The sequence below is a fragment of the Mangifera indica genome, chromosome 5, assembly GCF_011075055.1.
Source record: "Mangifera indica cultivar Alphonso chromosome 5, CATAS_Mindica_2.1, whole genome shotgun sequence".
In the NCBI taxonomy this organism is placed as follows: domain Eukaryota; kingdom Viridiplantae; phylum Streptophyta; class Magnoliopsida; order Sapindales; family Anacardiaceae; genus Mangifera; species Mangifera indica.
In genome coordinates, this window is record NC_058141.1 from 11,002,204 (window position 1) to 11,020,339 (window position 18,136).

Here is an 18,136-nt window from a genome sequence, read left to right on the forward strand (position 1 = left end):
CTTCTCCAGCACTGGCACGATGTGCCACTACTGCACTGAGCCTTTCAGGTTTAAACTTTCAGCATTGCCAACCTTTGATACATTATGTTCTTTTGTTGGGCTTCTGAACAGTGCATCTGATGTGATTGGTGATTGATGTTTCTAGACGACATTTATGATACATCTGATTCATAAATATTTTAAGATTACATACGTTCTGCTGTGCTTCTCCCTTGTTTTCTGCGGACCCCACTGTGTGTTTGACTGACACGCTCTTTCCTCCCCACTAACGAGTAAATACGGTTTCTCATCTGCAAGTTTCTTACCTGAGGTAGCTAAGTGAATAGTTATTATGATTCAGCTTAAGTAGTACACACTGCCGGAAAACTGAGTGCGCCGATGGTTGCAACCAACGCCGGGATCATTTTTGAAACTCCCTTTTAATTTAGAGTCATATACAAATGTCCATTACAAAACATATATTAATCATTTTTGTTACTACAAGCACAGAGCTAGCTCCCATTCTGACAGCAAGTCTTTTGACCTTTTCTAGTTTACCTTAAACTCTGAAACTACAAGGTTAATTTAGTTATCTTCTTTCAGAAAGCCAGATATATAAGAAACCTACTTAAGAAATATTAAACTTTAATTGACATTTATAGAAAAGAAAAATGAGCAACTCAAATACCTGTCATATCATACATAAGGTGTTCTTGATTTTCGTGATAAACATGAAGTTTCATTTGTCCTGCAATAAAATCTAGCATCATGTAGATTTTTTCTGAACAAGGATGAGTTTTATCATGAGCAATGAATCTATGGAGAGTTCCAAACATCTCTACAAAACTACAACCAGGATACTTTTTCACTCCTCTCAACTCCATGGCTTCCCTCATTGTTCTTGCATCATCCCAGCGTTTGGAAACTGCATAAACATTCGACAACCCCACATATCTGCCATCATGATCTGGTTCCAACTCGACAAGCTTCTTTCCAACTATTTCCGCAAGATCCAATTTACCATGGGTCATACATCCAGTGAGCAGAGCACCCAACATCGAAGCTGTAGGCTCCACGGGCATTTGACACACAAAATTGTACGCCTCTGCTACTCGACCAGCACGCGAGAGAACATCAACTAGGCAAGCATAATGCTCACTCTTAGGGGTCATGTCATATTTACCAAGACAATCAAAGATATACCAAGCTTCAGTAACTAAACCTCCATGGACACAAGCACTTAATAAACACAAGAATGTAATTTCATCTGGGGTGATTCCAAACATTTGCATTTCTTTGAACAATTCAAGGGACTCTTTAACCAATCCATGCACTGCAAGCCCTCCAATCATGGCATTCCATATCAAAACATCGCTCTGATTCAATCTAACTCCACGAAATACATGCAACGCTTCATTGATTGCCCCGCATTTGGCATACATATCAACAAGTGAAGTTTTCAAAACCAAATTCAACGGCAATCCATTATCAACCATATATTGATGCATCATTCTTCCTTGATCAAGCGCACCTAAATGGGCACAAGCACACAACACACTCACCATAGTCACCTCATTGGCCTTGGGACCAACACCTCTCATTTCCTCAAAAATTGCCATTGCCTCTTTATAATCCCCACTTTTAACGTATCCATCAATCAAAGAACTCCACGACACAACATCCTTTTCTGGCATCAAATCAAACACTTCTCTTGCCAAATTCATTTTACCGCACTTGGCATACCCATCCAACATAGAATTCCAAGAAACCAAGTTCTTCACAGACATTCCATCGAACACCTTACGGGCATAAAATATATCGCCACATGACCCATACAAATGAATTAAAGAATTTGCAATAAACCTATCGGACTCATACCCAGTTTTTGCAGTGTGACAGTGAATTGCCACGGCAAGTTCTCGCTTCAAAAGGCGAGCAGAAGCCTTTATAACAAATGGGTAGGTTAAATAGTCTGGTGAGATTCCAAGTCGCAACATTTTAACAAAAAGAGAGATGGATTTATTTGGGTTTTTGGCGTTGGCGTAACCTCTAACGAAAATGTTCCAGTAAAAGATTGATTGGTTTTGTAAATGTAACAAGATTCTACATGAGTAATCGATGTTAGCAGGATAAGAGAGTGCAGTAAAAGAGAAAAATTTAGATAGAAATGGGTCATCTTGGCAGAGATCAAGAGTGATTAACAAAGCATGAAGTTGTTTGAGTGAATGCAATGATTTGCATTTATCAAGGAGAGTGATTAGACTTTTAGATACCAGTGGAACACCCACCATTTACAGAAGATAAATTCTTCCGAAACCTCAAAAACACTGTCCAAAATCTATACATACATATAAGGGAAGTGAACTTTAGATGCAGAAAATTTAGTTGAAATGTTTATTCTGTAAGTATTGACGGGATCAAGCGGTCTTAGTACTAGCCTTGAGATATCGTAAGGATCAAATTACAATGACGAATTGATTTAAAAAATAAATATATTTAATATATAAATATATTATTTTTCTTAATTTCTTTCTTCGCTTGGGGCTAGATATGACAATTTGCCCTCTAAGGCCGGATTTTCGGTCTGTTTCTTTTTAAGCAGAGACAGAATTTTTTGATAAAAACGAAAACAGAGATAGTTGAAATCTCTGCAGTTAAATATTAAATAACTCTTAAAATTTTTATATTATTATAAATATATTTTAATGTTTATTAAATATTTTATTATTTTTTAATAAAGATGATAAGAGAAAAGTATAGAAAAATTTTCCTATAGGGATTGGGATGGAAAATTGAGAGATTTTTTTTTTTTTTTCCGAAGACAGGGTGAAGATACTTGTCATCCCCATTTCGGGGATAAGACAGAGACAAAAATTAAGGTATTTGGTTCCCTTATCACCTCTAATTCTTGAATATATATACATATAAAAGATTTAATATTCTACCTGGGGACACACAATATAATCACACTTACTCTACAAACAAACTACTTGAGTAAATAAAGCTGCTGGCATTATTACATATAACAATTATAGACAACACAGGGCTTGCAGCTGCAGATGCACGTGCATGCTTTTATTTATTTATAAAACAGAAATGCAATAGAAATGTTTCGGATTGTAAATTCATGTAAGCATCTGGCGAGCAGATTGGCACCATCGATCATAAGAAAGTTGAAGATTTGGCCAATCTGAGGCTGAAACTGCAAAGTCTTGTACCCAATTTGTGAGGATCACTTCTTGATCAATTGCAGGCAAGCTGGAGATGGCCTCATTCATTGCTCTTTGTATCTCAACCTTCTCAAAGCTAGACAAGATTGGATAAGCAACACCATTATTTGCATGGCAGAACAATGGAATCCATAGCACTAGTAACTTGAACTTTACTTCCCTTGTGATCAAGTAGTCATCCTGCTGATTCAGATCTCCGAATAGTATACCTGTGAGAAGAAGAAAACCCATTAATTTCCTTTTTATTGCTGTAGTACTTAGTGCCCAACAATTATTTGGAGCAAAAATATTTTTATTTTAACAGGATCGTCGAAACGTATTTTTTAAAAAATAAAAAACGAAAATATGTAAAAATATAAGAATTTTTTTTATAAATACTACAACCTGTTTTTTTAAATAACAATGCAATAACTTTTTGGCAAAAGTATGGCATGCACTCATGTAATATGATCTATCAACCAACAATCAAATAAAAAGTTTATATTAAATTTAACTAAACTGATTTTTTGAGCGTTTGCAAACAGTTAAAAAAATCTTAGATAGAGATGAAATGAGTTTTAACATACCAGAAAAAAGAGAAATTAGATATTAGGGAGGAGAAAAGATAAAATCAAAGTTAGGGTAATATATTAAATCAATTTTTAATTGATTAAAAAATTAAAAAAAAAAAATGTCTAAAATGTCTTTCAAATTTTATCTATATTTTTGAAATAGTCCCAAAATATTTTATACTAGTTTCAGAGCGTTTTGGAAATGAAAACGTTTCCAAAACACAGAATCACACCATGGGATAAGTTTCCGTGCTTCCTAGCTTTTATGTTGAACCAACAACTTTTACATCATTGGAAAATTGTGTTATTACCTATATTCGGATCCAATGTATATTTTTCTTCATGGAGAAAGAGTCAATCATACCTGAAATCTTAAGAATGATGCCCTGGACTCTGGGTGTAGCTGTGAGAGAAAGAGAAGCAAGAGCGGATGCATGGCTCCACTGCACCAAGGCCTGATCGACAGCTCCATAAGCCCTTAGTCTGTTTGTTATCCACAACAATTCATGTGCCAATTTCTCTGCCATCACTTCGCCATACTCGTCTGCTCCTTCTTCCTTCTTCTTGTGCAACTGAGACACGCCTCTGTCAACCAAAGACATCACTGTGTTGAAGCAGAAACTCAGTCCCTTAACGCATGGCGCAACGTAAGAACCGAAGGGCAGTGCCTTGATGGTGCGAAAGGGCCAACCGCCGAAGTTGTCTTGGGATTGGGTTGTAATTTGAAGGGACCGATATAGAAGTGCTAAAGTACGACCGAATGCTAAAGATAGAGCAGCTTGATTGACTTGGAGGAGTTCAGAATGATGGTGATGGGCATTGTCTTCCATTATTGTGTCAGCCATTGTCATTGCAAACTGGTATTTACTTGAAGTGGCGGGTATGTCATTTAGGAGGGCCAAAATCTGTACATGCACCATAGAGAATTAGAGATCATATATCTATCGGTAACATGTTGAATAATACTGTAAATTAAAAAGTTCAAGAAACAATTTCAAATCCATTAGCATACAAGAGGGAAGTGCTATAGCTACTGTACAAAGGAAGGTATTAAAATTAATAGCAAAGTTTAATGCTACAACTACAACAACCTTGGAACAAGTTAAATCAGTTGGAAGTTGGAATACTCCCATCAACAATAAGGAGTAAGCAAAATAAAGAAAAGAAAAAGGAATCAAGCTTTCTTGAAGCGAGGTTTTTACAAGTTGTCTGAGATTAGGAAGCCAATGCTAATTAATACCATTTCTTAAATCAATAGGTTTACTTTTAATTTTCTTTCACCTATCAAAACGATAACAAATTGCAATACACATTGAAGAAAATCTTATATGTTAGCATGAATTATTATGTGCAAAAGATGGAGAACAGATGATAAGTCATTATATCATTAAACATTATTTATTTTTAATTCAAAATATCTAATCATATAATAACACATTATCTTAATATTTAATATTATATACTTGAAAATATCTATCCATAGTTTTATTATATATATTGTAATATCTGTTTCTAATTGCCCCAAGAAATGTGAGGAGATTAAGAGGTGGCAAGACTGGGAACTTCGAAACCTGCATGTTCTGAAGTACGTGTCAATCTTAGAGGATGGAATTGAATATGGTGGGCGGATTTTGGATATTAACAAGGAATAAGACCTACCGCCAAAAATGTGGTCCATTCTATACGTTTACTAAAAATAACAAGTGTTAAGAAATGATCTGAAAAAAGAATATGTTGCACTAGATTGTTAATGTGAATACCGAAGCGAAAGCCTAACAGATGACTTGTGTAACAGTGTGCTTGAAAATCCAAATGTTTCGCCACTGTTGAAAGGTTGGATACGTGGCATATTTCCCTCTCTATCATGGATAACGTATTACTTTTGTTCTATGTGATATCCTGTGTAAATCATTTTGATAAGAAACAAATGGTGCCTACTTTTAAGGAAAATTTCGACGTTAAAGACTAATCTCGTAAGTTCACACAAAAACAATATATTGAATGACTGAAAATGAGCAAAACCCAAGTTCCAAAACACTATAAGGTTCCAAAATCTGACCGAAAAAATTCAATTTATAGAAAATTTTATCAATATTAGTGTATATTCTAAAGCATATATATAAATTAGTTTAAAGGAAATGTCAAACAATGCCAGAGAATATAATTGGGAAGCTAGAGATGGAACTCACATGTGTGAGTGATCTGCCAAGGGCTTTAATGGAGGGTCCATCAACTTCTTCATAGAGAATTTCTTCAAGTGAAGAGCCAGAGGAAGGCAATAAGGACAAGGATGAAGAAGGAGGAGATAAAGATGATGGTATCAAAGAGTAAAAGGATCCTAGAGATGAAGAGAATCCTTGGAGAAGATAAGAAGATGAATATGTAATCAACGGGAAATGATCCATCAAAACCCTAAGAACCCACACAATACCCCAAGTCATGAGCATAACCATGAACTTCAAATGATCAGTTGTCTTCCACTTCTTATCTGTGTCTTGAGCTAATTTGGAGGTTTGTGCCACTGAAACAAGAGACTTAGCAGCCATGTTCACAGTGTACATGAAGATAGTGTTCAAGAAACTAGGAGGCCTGGTTTGGTAGGCATAGTCTAAATCTAAATTTTTTGCCATGGTTGCTTAGATCGAAGGAGGAAAAAGAAAAGATTGCTATAACTGTAAGTGAAGGTGGTATATGTTGTGGGGTGACCGAAATGAATGAATGAATGAAATAGTTGAAAAGAAGGTGTCATATGGAGAAAACGTTAATTTAAAGGGAAAGGGCGGCTTGAAGGTTTTGGAATTGAGGAAGAATCCAAACCGCTGAGACAGGTACGATTACAAGACTGTTCTTTCAGCTTGTTCGTTTTTAAGAAAGTTGACCTGAAACATCCATCATGGGATTCTCGGGTGGAGACGTGGCTACAATTCAAGAAGGTGTGAAATTAAATCTAAAAAATATTATGAAGTTCATCTGGTTAAGTTTAATGTATAAATATGCATCATCAAAAACTCATATAATAATAAAAAAAATATATATATATATATATATATATATATATATATTATGTGATGAGAGTAGATATATCAAATGGGTTAAACCCACCTATGATTTGGTCTAAATTATGAAAAAATGACCAGACCTAAAAGGGTTCGGTTTATACTGTAATGGTCACGGGCTTGGGCATCAGGCCCATGGGTTGACCAACTTAACTTGTTATCGTTTGCATAATAATTAAAAATATAAAAAAAATTATTTTTTATTAAAATTAATGGGTTTAAAGCCCCACATGATCCAATCTTATATACATAGAACTATGTTATAGGCTTTATGTATTTTTTAGATCGGTTCAGGTCAAAAACCTCGTCACTAGGTGAGCTTTAAACTTGATACAATCTTTAAGTTTAATAGATTACATCAAAATCAATTCAGTCTTCTTATACCTCTCGATAAGGAGGGTACTCTCAAGCCAGATTTCCTTTTAAGGAATCAAGTTTATCATTTTTTTTAATTTTTTTTTATATTTGTTGCATATTATAGATTATTTACGGAATTCACAGTGAAGTCGATGAAAACATACCTTCTTCCTTTTGTCTTGGGATTGCACTTTTGATCATAATTTCTAACTAAATTACCCACAATACCATTTCCCAAAAAACAAACTTCACACAAAACAAAAGTAAACATTTATTTTATCTATTTATCCTTTAAGGAACTCAATATGGACAAAAATTAAAAACTAATTTATAATATTATTATCAAAGAAATAACGAGATAAGTTAAGTGAGGAGACTCGTAACCACATTTTCTTTGGCTATAATTTTTCTTATTCTATTCGAAGATATATCAAAACTAAGATTTGTATCATTTGATCAAGTTTTTTTTATTCTCATTAATATGTAAGACATTTATGACATGTTCTTCACGATTTTTACTATCTTAGATTTTTACATATGTTCATCTTTTGTCTTTTTTTCAAATGGAAAATATTTCCATCTTCCCAACTTCGCATATAAAGATTCCATCCGTGAATAACGATGATATTCCGATCTCAGTCTCACTCCTTTTCTTTATTTTAATTTCAAAATAAAATAAAAATTAGAAAATTTGTCTCTTGGATACCCGACCCCAAATTTATTAATCCGATAAGAAAAGATCCAAGTCCGTGAAATTCTGCAATCAATTTAACTTAGAAAGAGACAATTAATTAGACTTAGTTTTGATTTCATTTATTCAAATTCGCATTGAAAATTTTGAATCATTTCTAAAACTCAATTTGATTAAGCTCAAATTTATTGTCCAATTAAGTGGTTAGAATTCGTAATTCACTTCTTTGCAAATTCATGACTCGAATTGATAGTTTTGTCTATTATTTGAGTAAAATGACATTGTTTTATCAATGAGATATAAACTCAAGTCATGAATCAAAACCACAAATTTAAATTATCCATTCAAATTATGGATTTGAGCCGAAACAAGTCATGAATTCAAACCATCAATTTAAACTATGAATTCAAATTAATTTTTATTCAAACTAAACTTAAACAATTTTTAATTTTGATTTGTTGAACTTGAACCAAACCATTTTGCATTCGAACTAAATTTGAACTAGGGAGTATTCGACCTCGATCTGATTCGTATCCACCCTAACAAGTGCCATGTCTACAATGTATTCCAATCAAAAACATTATTTAGATGGCGCCTGGCATTTTGTCCCAACAGATCCATACGATCTAATGCAAGCAATAAGCCAAGAGCAGTAATCAAGATTACTTTAACTGGCATAATTGCGACCACAAACAGATCAAGGAAATTCATTGCAGATTTTCCTTACCAAACCAACAACAAATTATATTTAAGTTTATGCAGGATTTTTACACACATATGTATCTTGTTAATACAACATGGCATGGTAAAAGATATAGGCTGAGGCTGATGTTGAAGATTGAAGATTGTACTTTTAGTTTTGGTACCTTTGCTTGTTAACCAGGACGAAGAAGAAAGACATGGAGCAGTAGCCTCAATTATGATCAGGTCCATGAGTCACTTTATAACCATTAATGCTGCAGGCATGAAATTAAATTTGTGATGCTGTTTTTCCTTCACGTGCCATTCTTTTCCTCTGCATTTTCGGCAACCTCCATTCCTTATCTGCAGTTGAGAGTCAAATTCTCTCCAGTAATTATTCTACGCATAAAACAATATTCAACTCTTAAATATCCATCACCTACTGAAGATTACAATAATTAAAACAAAATTAGTTTTTCATAGTTAAATTACTTACACAAATTTTGAATTACAATATATCTGTTTTGCTTCTTGAATGACTGACTTCCAACCATGTCATCAGCCACTGTCCAAATTTAAATTCAGTCTCAGGCTCAGGCAGTCACAGACTCACAGGTGCCTAATGTGGATGAAAATACATTCCAAATTATCTTGATCAAATAATGCACTATCATCCATCTTCACTTCCAAAGTCAGAAAGATTAATGGCTGGGATGCTGCCCTCTTTAACAAGATTTTTTACATGTAAAGAAGTTTGGGTGTCTTCTGCCAATTTAAATACCACATCCTTGACGACCCTGTAGTTCTTATCAAGGGGATCTGGAAAGTTTCTTTCATCAACCATTTCTTTTAATATCTCTAAAGCCAAAAGTGGGTTTAGGTCAGAAAGAAAAGCACTTAATAATGCTACATAAACAAAAATGTCAGGCTTCATTCCTTGCTCTTTCATTGCACGTAAATGAACTAGAGCTGCCTTGGGCCTACCAGACTTGCAAAGACCATTAATAAGGGCCATGAAAGCAATTCTGTTGGGAACACACCCTCTTCCCCTCATTTCATTCCAAAGCATGAGAGCATCATCAGGTCTTCCAGCATTGCATAACCCATCTATTAAAGTTGTGTAAGTAATCACATTTGGCTCCCTTTCTTTTCCACACATCTGGGAAAGGCAAAACATGGCCTGATCAATATCACCAGTTTTACACCATCCATCAATCATCAAGTTGTACGTGATGACTGAGGGAATAAGCCCCTTCATAATCATTTCATTCAGAAGGTTCTCAGACTCTGCAATTCTCCGGGCCTTACAAAGTCCTTTTATCATTATGTTATAAGCTACTACATCAGGACAATATCCACTAGCACATATATTGTGGAAAAGCTCCAAAGCTTGATCAACTTCTTGATTATTTATCAAACCATTCATAACAGCCGAATAGGAAATTGTATCAGGTAGGAATCCTTCTTGAACCATGTCAGAAAGAAATTTACAAGCATCCCCAACTTTGCCATTTTTACATAGTGCTTTAATAAGGAAGGTACAATGCTTTGTCCATGGTTCATGTCCATGAGCACGCATTTTCCTCACCAGATTAAGGGCTCCTAAAATATCTTGCCTCCTACATAAGCAGCCAAATATTGAGTTGTAGGTAAAGTGAGTTGGTTCAAAACCTGATTGCTCCATTTCTTCCAAAAGCTCATAACTTTCTTCCACTCTATCTGAATTGCATAGACCGTAAATCAAATTGTTATAAAGTAAAACATTTTGCTTACAACCAATCCGAATCATGTCTTGAAATAGACTTAGGGCCAAATCCAACTTGCCGTCCTGTAGTAATTTATCAATAACAATACTGAACGAGGAGGTATTTGGGGATATTGTACCCTTAAAGTTCAAGAGCATTTGTACCCCAACATTGGCAATAGGTTCACCCTTGATCATGGCCTGAAGGAGACTATAAGCTTTATCAACTGAGCCACTGTTGACAAGAACAGTCATGACAGAATTGGAAAGCACAGTTATAGTTTTGTCATCCATTGCATCCCAACTTTCATCAATTAGATGGGTCAATTCTCCTTCATCACCACAAGAAGATATAAGCTTTGAAAGTATCCCAACGTCAGGTTTTGTTCCTGATTCCTTCATTTCCAAGTACAGTTGTAATGCTTTCCCATATTCTTTACACTTACATAATCCTCCAATCATCACATCGTAAATCAATATATCAGGAACAAAACCTGATTTCTTCATTTTATCAAATAATTGTAAGCCTTTGTCTACTCTAGACTCCCTTAGAAACCCATGAATCAACAAGCAGAATGTTTTTTCATTTAGTCTCACATTGCAGTCTTCCATTGTTTCAATCAACTCACATGCCTTTTCCACCTCACCCCATTTCGTAAAAGACATCACCAAGATATAAAACACATGTTCATCAACCCAACCCTGATTATAAATCTCATTGAAAACACTCAAAGCCTTCTCAAACTCCCCAGAATTGCAATAAACCTGCAACACGGGCGTCAGAGTGTACTTATCATAACCGCACCCGTGTTCACGCATTTCTTTCAATCTCATCTCAACTAAGTCAGTTGAGGTAGACTTAGAAATTGCCTCTAGCAAACAATTGTAGCTATATATATTTGGAACACAGAGACCCATCATTTTAACTTGATCAAACAACATATTTGCTTCTTCAACTAATCCTAAGCTACCCAAACACCTAATGAAGAATCCCAAAGCTCCAGGTGACATAAAACAACGAGAATTCACAACATCTTGAGCCAAAACCTTGAGTGGGGCATTTTGTCGAGCACGTGACAGAACTGAAGCCATGGCATTGTAAGCATATATATTGTGCCTATACCCATTTTGACTTGATGCCCAAATAAAGAACATGTACGCTACTCTCCAGCTCTTGAAATTATTCAACACAGTTTCAACAACTTGATTGTTAAGCTTTGGCGCAAGATTGATCAATTCTGGGTTGTTTGGACAGAAGGGTCGTTTGGTGAAGACAGAAACGAACTCATCAGTGACATTTACAATATCTGAGGGAAAATTAGAGCTGTTCTGTGATTTAGTGGAAATGAGTCTTTGAAATTTTGAGCTAAAACTGAGCCTTTTGGCAAAAAGGGTATAAGGCTTCATGTGATTGATGAATTTGTAAGAGCTGATGATTTACAGAACAGATAAGCCCTTTGTCTCAAACACAGAAGCTATTGTTAAATAATTGTGCGAGAAAATACCTATTTCTTTCTCTGCTCTTTTATGTTCTTACTACATAAAAATAAGGCCAAATCATATTTCCCACCCAAGGTTTACTGAAATGACAATTCCCACCATTAAGTTTGATAAAGCCAAACACTTACCCATTACCGATATCTGTTTGTCCCATTAATATATTCTGTTAGTCTTCAATTCAATTACAGATTTACCACAACTGAAAAATATTCCCAAATGCTCAATTTTAACTTGAAAAACGTAAACCTGTCTCGCAAACATAAACCCTTCCTTCGATTTTTTTTTTTTTGAATGCTTCTTTTTTTCCTTTCTTGTCTCACCAAACCCAGAAAATCTCCCCTTTTTTAATTTCCATCTCTGACTAAAATCTTCTTTCATAAGTTTTCCATACCCTGTTTTTGTAGGTAACATATGTCAACGTCCAATTGACAGATTAATCACCATCCAGACGTGGTGGACGGCTGTAACTATTGATGGTCACCAAAGGAGGAAGAAAGGTGAAAAGATTGTGAGAAATGGACAAAAGCGTGGAACTGTGGAAGTGGTATAAATATGGAGGTGGGTGAGAGGGACATAGCGGAAGAAGGAAATGCAATATTTTACCCTGATTTGTGAGACGGTGATGATGATGTCTTGCAGAGAAAAGAAGAACAACAAAAGTCAATTGGATGTTGACGTAGTTTTAGTCGGAGATGGAAATTCAAACTCCTCTTTGAAAGGAGAAAGAGAGATTTTCCATCTCCAACTTTCTTTCAAACCCATCTCAATGAGGAAACTTTCTGTCATTTTTTTTTTTTAAATGCTTGAATTTCCATATCCAACTGTCTTTCAATTTTTTTTCTAGTCGGAGATGGAAATTCAAAGAGTCGAGAAAGGAGAAATCAAGCATTAAAAAATATTTTTAAGATAGTTCAATGTTTGTAAGATGGATTTACGTGTTTTGAACTGTAATTGAGTATTTGGAAATCATCCTCTGAATAGGGGTAAATCAGTAATTTAATTTGAAAACTAACAAAAAAATATTGACAGATATTAACGGAAATAAGTGATAGGTGGGTATTTAGTTTTTTCAAATTTAACAGATGGGCATTGAACTATCTTGGGTGGGAAATAGTTTTTTGGCCTAAAAGTTGGAAAAAGGGTAGTGAAATGGACGAAATTTTACAGTTAATTCTAAAAGAAAGTTAAGGTTGAGGTCAAGGGTTAACAAAATTAGTAAAGTATTAAAGCTTTCAGAGAAAAAGTTTGAGTTTAAATCCCTATCATATTTTTTAAATTTTGACTTATTCTCCTAACTAATATGGGAAAAAGGTAAAAATAAAAGGAAAGATAAAAATAATTAGAAGGAAAAAAATGAGATTTATTAAATAAAATTGAATGGGAGAAAGAGGAGGATGTACACTCATGGGAAAATTGAGTGCGAGAATAGTAGGCAAAGACAATAATTAAAAAAAAAAAAGAGAATTTAGAGAGAATATATATACCTAAATATTAAGGATAAAATAAAATTATATATTATAAATATTTTTGAATTATTGTTTTTTAAATTGTTTTATAATGACTTTTTAATCTTATTTAATAACAAAATTGAATACCATGGAAAATTAGATGAGATAAACTAATCTTAGACCTAACAGAAGTGGATAACGGGTGGCAAGTTAGACTTTTCAAACTTAAAGGGTTGGAATGTCATATTACAAAACTCTGAGTGGAAAATGGGATTTTGGCCTTCTTCTACAAATTTCATGGTTGAAAAATGACTATAGGGAGAACTCGAAATACCAGTGAGCATTTCACGGTTATAGGCAAGAGCCATCTTCAAACCTATATAAATACAAACGTTATAATTTCATCAGTGAAAGCAACAAATTACTTAGAGATCTTGCAAACAATATATGCTCTTCACATTGCTTATTGCTCAAGCCTTCCTCTCAATGCTCTGCCACCTTAGTTTGGTCTGTTCTTCTTCTTCTTCTTCTTCTTCTTCGTTGTATTGTTGTTGATAATGACGGATTTCGTATACTTGTTCTTGCCTGAGACCAAAGGAGTGCCCTTTGAAGAAATGAATATAATGTGGAGCGCACATGGGTGGTGGAAAATATACATTCCTGATGACTCTCCACCTACCTCTGGCAGCGTCCAACTTACCACAAGCAAAGCTGTTTAGATATATCTTTCTCAGATTCAGCAGCAGTTCAGAAGAGAAGAGAAGAAAAAGATAGTTACATTGCTCCATGAGTTATTAGATATTTACATTCTATCTCACCAAACTTAATCACATAAAACAATTTCTTTTTCGCAACTGGTTATCCAGTGAGCGGATGGATTGACTTAATGTTTCTAAATTTCACTTAGTCTTCTACCAGAGACAGATTCACATGGCAAAAGAAAAGTGAAAGTCAAGAACACTAGGCTGATCTAGCTACTCACTCAGTATCAACAGAAGACATAAATGATTTAGAGGGATCAAGTTTGGTTAAATGGAATGTGATGATCTCATCGTTCATGAAGCATCGACCAACATGCATAAACAATTTTTTACACTGCACGATTGCTCTAAGGTGCACATTTGCCTTAAATGCAAAAATGTTGCAAACGTGGTCTAAATTACCAAAAATATAAAACAATTAAGGACTCTAAGCAAAAAGGCAATAAACAACTTTCAAGGAAGAGATTATCTAAGAAATTTAGCTGAAACCTTATGTTTTAGTTAGTTTTGACCAAAGAAACAATAATATAACATTATCAAATTTTGGTCTAAAAAGTGGGAGAAGTTTTGAATCAAACACTATCTAAGAATCAAGAACTTTTTTTGACAAAGAGAAAAAGTTGGGTTTATATGTTGCATTGGTAGGATTTGGCCAATTTTAAAAAAAAATATAATTTGTTGAAACATTATGCTTCAGCTAAATTCAATCAAAATACTATAAAATAACATTATCAAATTTTGATCAAAAGAGAGTGTGCTAGCCTAATTTAATTTAATTCAACCAACAAAGGATACAATCCATTTGGTTGAATCCGGTTAAAACTAAGGGTATCAGTCAAATCATAAGGTTGAAGAAAATTGGTTGAAAGAGGGTATCAATTCAATCATAAGAGTTTCCGCATAAAATCATAAGCTTAGTACAAATCAAACTAAACCCTAAGAATTCTGTATACATAAACTCATCACACTTACATTACTTAATCAACAATAACCAACATTACAACACTACTATCTTCAACACAACAACACATTAAGAACAGAATAATGTTATACACCTAAAACCCAAAAACACATCAATGAGTAGATCAAGAGAAGATAGAGAGACCTAGCGAAAGATGAAGTCAACATGGGGATCAAGTGAAGCTAAACAATGTTTTGTTTAGATTCAAAAGTTATTTTGTCAATAAGAATAATTTAAATTGGAAAAAAAATTAATTTTTTAGTGAGAAAGATAAAAGCATCATTTTTCAATTCGAAGTTTAAAATAATATTATTTAGTATAATTTCTCAAATCAATTAAACATTATGGTTATCTTACATAACTGTCCTCAACATTTAACTGTTATCCCTGCCGTTTAATCTTGCAGGAGTCATATGTAAGTGATGTCTCAAAGCCAGAAATTTCCTCTGCATTAAATATGGATAAATCAGCATATTAGTCATAAAAACTCAATAATATATCTCATGTAAATCCATACGATGTAGGTGTTATGATGAAATTCTCATGGTCCCTGATGCGACACAATGTAGCTTAAACTAATGAAATAACAAAATAATAATTAACAGAAGTCTGTCCCTTGGAACTTTACCTTAAACTAGAACACAAATCAGATCATGTGATAATATAGTGTTAGAAAGCTCAATATTATACAATTAAATACATCATATACCAGCGCCCTATTACAAAATATTTTGCAAGAATATAGTAAGGTAGAGATTTACCAACATTTGACATTTAGTTGAAGATGCCAGAATCTCAAAGACTGCAGATATATTTGTTTGGCAATGTGAAAGAGGACTATGCAACTGAGGCTGACTCCAAGAGAGAATCAAGATACTCTTTGAGCTTAGCCTTTGTAATTGCGCCTTCTCTCCTGCTTTCTGGAACTTCCTGCCCATTCTTGAAGAGAATCAAAGTTGGCAATCCATAAACTTTGTACTGCTCAATTAGTTGAGGGTTTGCGTCATGATCAATCTTTACAACCATCAGTCTGTCTCCATATTCCTAAATATAATCAAAAGAACTCCATTTCAAATAGTGTCTCATGTATGGTCATAATAGACTACCTTCTACATATTACTGGCAAAAGTTTTCCCGATAAATTATCAACTTAATTGATGCCAATTGCCATCAGCCAACAAAAGTTGTCACCAGAAGATATGATTCAGGCCATATACAGAACAATCAAACTTAATAAAAACTCGTAATTTACATCAGGATCTCTTAATTGATGAGCACCAAAAATTAACATTGAGGGCACCAAGTAAAGAATGGCATGATGTAAGCTATGAATTGCAAATAATTTATCTGGTCAAAGACAAAATGAAAATTCAGATCAAAGTAAGTTTATTCTTCAATTTTCTAATGGTGCCAACTGCTTTCAGATAGGAGGGAAGCATCCATTTCTTCTTCAACTACACAGCTATACCCTTCAGACACAGAGGCATTTTGATTCAAAAGAATGTCTTATATGCAGCAGGTAAAATTGTCATGTTAAGCACATAAGGGAAGACTTCAGAGGCATCATTTCATTCCTAAAACACATTTCAAAATCATTGAGCTATAGTACCAAAAGAGCACAATCAGTCAATTCCAGACAACTGAAATAATCCACACTTATAAGTCCCTTCATATATTGGAGCACTAAAACCAGCTGGTTGCATAGGGCCTGGAAACCAATCTTAACATCAAGCCTTGTAGCTTAAGAATTTCTAAAAGTGAACTGTAATCACACTGATCTAACATTGTAACGTTAGAATCTACATCACAAAGCTGAAGAATTAAATGAGTGTAAAATTTGAGATACATTTGATATTATCTTCAATTACTATTTATTCTTTGAATTTGAGAATCTGAAATAGAAAAAATTTCTGTATCTGGGTGCCTCCAATAAGTTTTTAATCAATAAGAAAATGCATCCCAAAACTATTCGGCACTAGGTGCAAACTTTGAATAACATGCTCTGGAGTGGTCTACAACTACAAGTTTCCAGTTCAAATATCAACCGCAGCAACAGCAGAACACACATATTACTGAGAAGCAATAACCGAATTATTTACAAGAGCACACAACTTGAATCCTACCTTCATAGTCCTTTTACTAAGCCATTACTCAATACCATATGTAACTTGTTGTACATCAGCTAAAGATAAATATGCACCTGAAAAATGACTATAATCCCTTTCTTATGGGATGGAGTCAAATGAATGATTTGCAAATAAGCTCAATTGGCCTAGCATCATTTCTGGGTTATCTAAAGCAAAAATGCATGATCTTCATCCTAGGAAAAATAAGTTAATCTAGAATTCTCTCTAGCTCTACGACTACAATTGCTGTTTATTTGCTAATACATCCCTTCAATAAAACCTTGATATTCCTCCCCGCCCTCCTCAAAAAATAAACCAAAAAAAGATGCTATCCATTCTCAAATTCAATAATTTATTGTTAGTTTCACTTGACAAAAAGAAAAAAAAAAATCTTAATCCAATCTCAAACATTCCCAGGGAAAGTTCATACGTACGAACACTTAAGTGTTTTTTTTTTTTTCTCTCAACGTCCTTAAACCTTAATTTTTCTACCATTTAAGGATCAATATATTTGAAATTACCACAAAAAAAAAAAATTAAAGGAAAACACTCGCGTAACATAGCAGAAATGATATAGAGAAAGAAAATCTACCTGAGCGACCCATTGGATGGCGGGAGCAATCAAGCGGCAGGGACCGCACCAGTTGGCCACGAACTCAACAAGAACCGGACGATCAGATTTCAAGACCGTGTTTGGAAACTCACTCTCGGTAATCTCAATTATGCCACCAGAAGCAGCGCAGGTGAATTTGGGAGATGTGGGAGATACTTTAACTTTAGTATGAGATGTGAAAAAGAGATGAGCAATATTGTTTGAAGTCGAAACAGTTGAAGAAAAGTTTAGTTTAGGAGTTGAAGCAACTGTACGAACTGGAAGTAGTGGGGTTCTGAACAACAGCGTGGAATTGGAAAGAAGGGTATCCATGGAGACAGAGAGAGTATAAGATCGCATAAATTTTACGTGCGTTCTGTGACCTTTATCTGAAGAGGAACATCTTCTTCGTTAATTCGTAGCCACACTAAACGAAAGGCCATGTTTTTTTCTCACGTG

General features: G+C 34.4%; 4 protein-coding genes across 11 annotated transcripts; all 4 read right to left on the minus strand.

Moving 5' to 3' along the window:
- Window positions 1-617: 617 nt before the first annotated feature.
- Window positions 618-2,400, minus strand: LOC123215949 (pentatricopeptide repeat-containing protein At5g08305). The gene has a single exon (XM_044636268.1). It carries the CDS (start codon window positions 2,268-2,270, stop codon window positions 660-662), a length of 1,611 nt encoding a protein of 536 aa, XP_044492203.1. The 5' UTR covers window positions 2,271-2,400; the 3' UTR covers window positions 618-659.
- A 569-nt stretch (window positions 2,401-2,969) lies between these two features.
- Window positions 2,970-6,481, minus strand: LOC123215720. Its single transcript, XM_044635930.1, has 3 exons — window positions 5,950-6,481; window positions 4,125-4,665; window positions 2,970-3,418 (listed from the first exon to the last, which is right to left on the minus strand). The coding sequence occupies exons 1-3, from the start codon at window positions 6,388-6,390 to the stop codon at window positions 3,105-3,107; spliced, it is 1,296 nt and encodes a 431-aa protein (XP_044491865.1). The 5' UTR covers window positions 6,391-6,481; the 3' UTR covers window positions 2,970-3,104.
- A 1,944-nt stretch (window positions 6,482-8,425) lies between these two features.
- LOC123215719 (putative pentatricopeptide repeat-containing protein At5g08310, mitochondrial) lies at window positions 8,426-12,261 on the minus strand. Of its 2 annotated transcripts, none has more exons than XM_044635928.1 (2): window positions 9,042-12,261; window positions 8,426-8,908 (listed from the first exon to the last, which is right to left on the minus strand). In XM_044635928.1, the coding sequence occupies exon 1, from the start codon at window positions 11,694-11,696 to the stop codon at window positions 9,216-9,218; it is 2,481 nt and encodes an 826-aa protein (XP_044491863.1). In that variant the 5' UTR covers window positions 11,697-12,261; the 3' UTR covers window positions 8,426-8,908; window positions 9,042-9,215. The 2 variants fall into 2 exon arrangements, with proteins under 2 accessions (XP_044491863.1, XP_044491864.1); XM_044635929.1 differs by having other exon boundaries at window positions 8,426-8,944.
- Window positions 12,262-13,433: 1,172 nt separating this feature from the next.
- Window positions 13,434-18,079, minus strand: LOC123217428 (thioredoxin X, chloroplastic). Of its 7 annotated transcripts, none has more exons than XR_006502482.1 (4): window positions 17,678-18,078; window positions 15,725-16,003; window positions 15,317-15,405; window positions 13,434-13,948 (listed from the first exon to the last, which is right to left on the minus strand). XR_006502482.1 is itself a non-coding variant. In XM_044638462.1 (2 exons), exons 1-2 carry the CDS (start codon window positions 18,035-18,037, stop codon window positions 15,797-15,799), a joined length of 567 nt encoding a protein of 188 aa, XP_044494397.1. In that variant the 5' UTR covers window positions 18,038-18,078; the 3' UTR covers window positions 15,526-15,796. The 7 variants fall into 7 exon arrangements, 1 of the variants encoding a protein (XP_044494397.1); XR_006502480.1 differs by having other exon boundaries at window positions 15,721-16,003; XR_006502484.1 differs by lacking the exon at window positions 15,317-15,405 and having other exon boundaries at window positions 17,678-18,079.
- Between the last annotated feature and the right edge of the window lie 57 nt (window positions 18,080-18,136).

Excerpts from the sequence above, each read along its gene's own strand:
- LOC123215719 (XM_044635928.1), bottom strand. The coding sequence starts at position 11,696 with ATGAAGCCTTATACCCTTTTTGCCAAAAGGCTCAGTTTTAGCTCAAAA.
- LOC123215949 (XM_044636268.1), bottom strand. The coding sequence starts at position 2,270 with ATGGTGGGTGTTCCACTGGTATCTAAAAGTCTAATCACTCTCCTTGAT.
- LOC123217428 (XM_044638462.1), bottom strand. The coding sequence starts at position 18,037 with ATGCGATCTTATACTCTCTCTGTCTCCATGGATACCCTTCTTTCCAAT. Across the intron at positions 16,004-17,677 it reads CCATCCAATGGGTCGCTCAG|GAATATGGAGACAGACTGAT; the intron begins GTAGATTTTCTT and ends GATTATATTTAG.
- LOC123215720 (XM_044635930.1), bottom strand. The coding sequence starts at position 6,390 with ATGGCAAAAAATTTAGATTTAGACTATGCCTACCAAACCAGGCCTCCT. Across the intron at positions 4,666-5,949 it reads TTGGCAGATCACTCACACAT|ATTTTGGCCCTCCTAAATGA; the intron begins GTGAGTTCCATC and ends GTGCATGTACAG. Across the intron at positions 3,419-4,124 it reads CATCATTCTTAAGATTTCAG|GTATACTATTCGGAGATCTG; the intron begins GTATGATTGACT and ends TTCTTCTCACAG.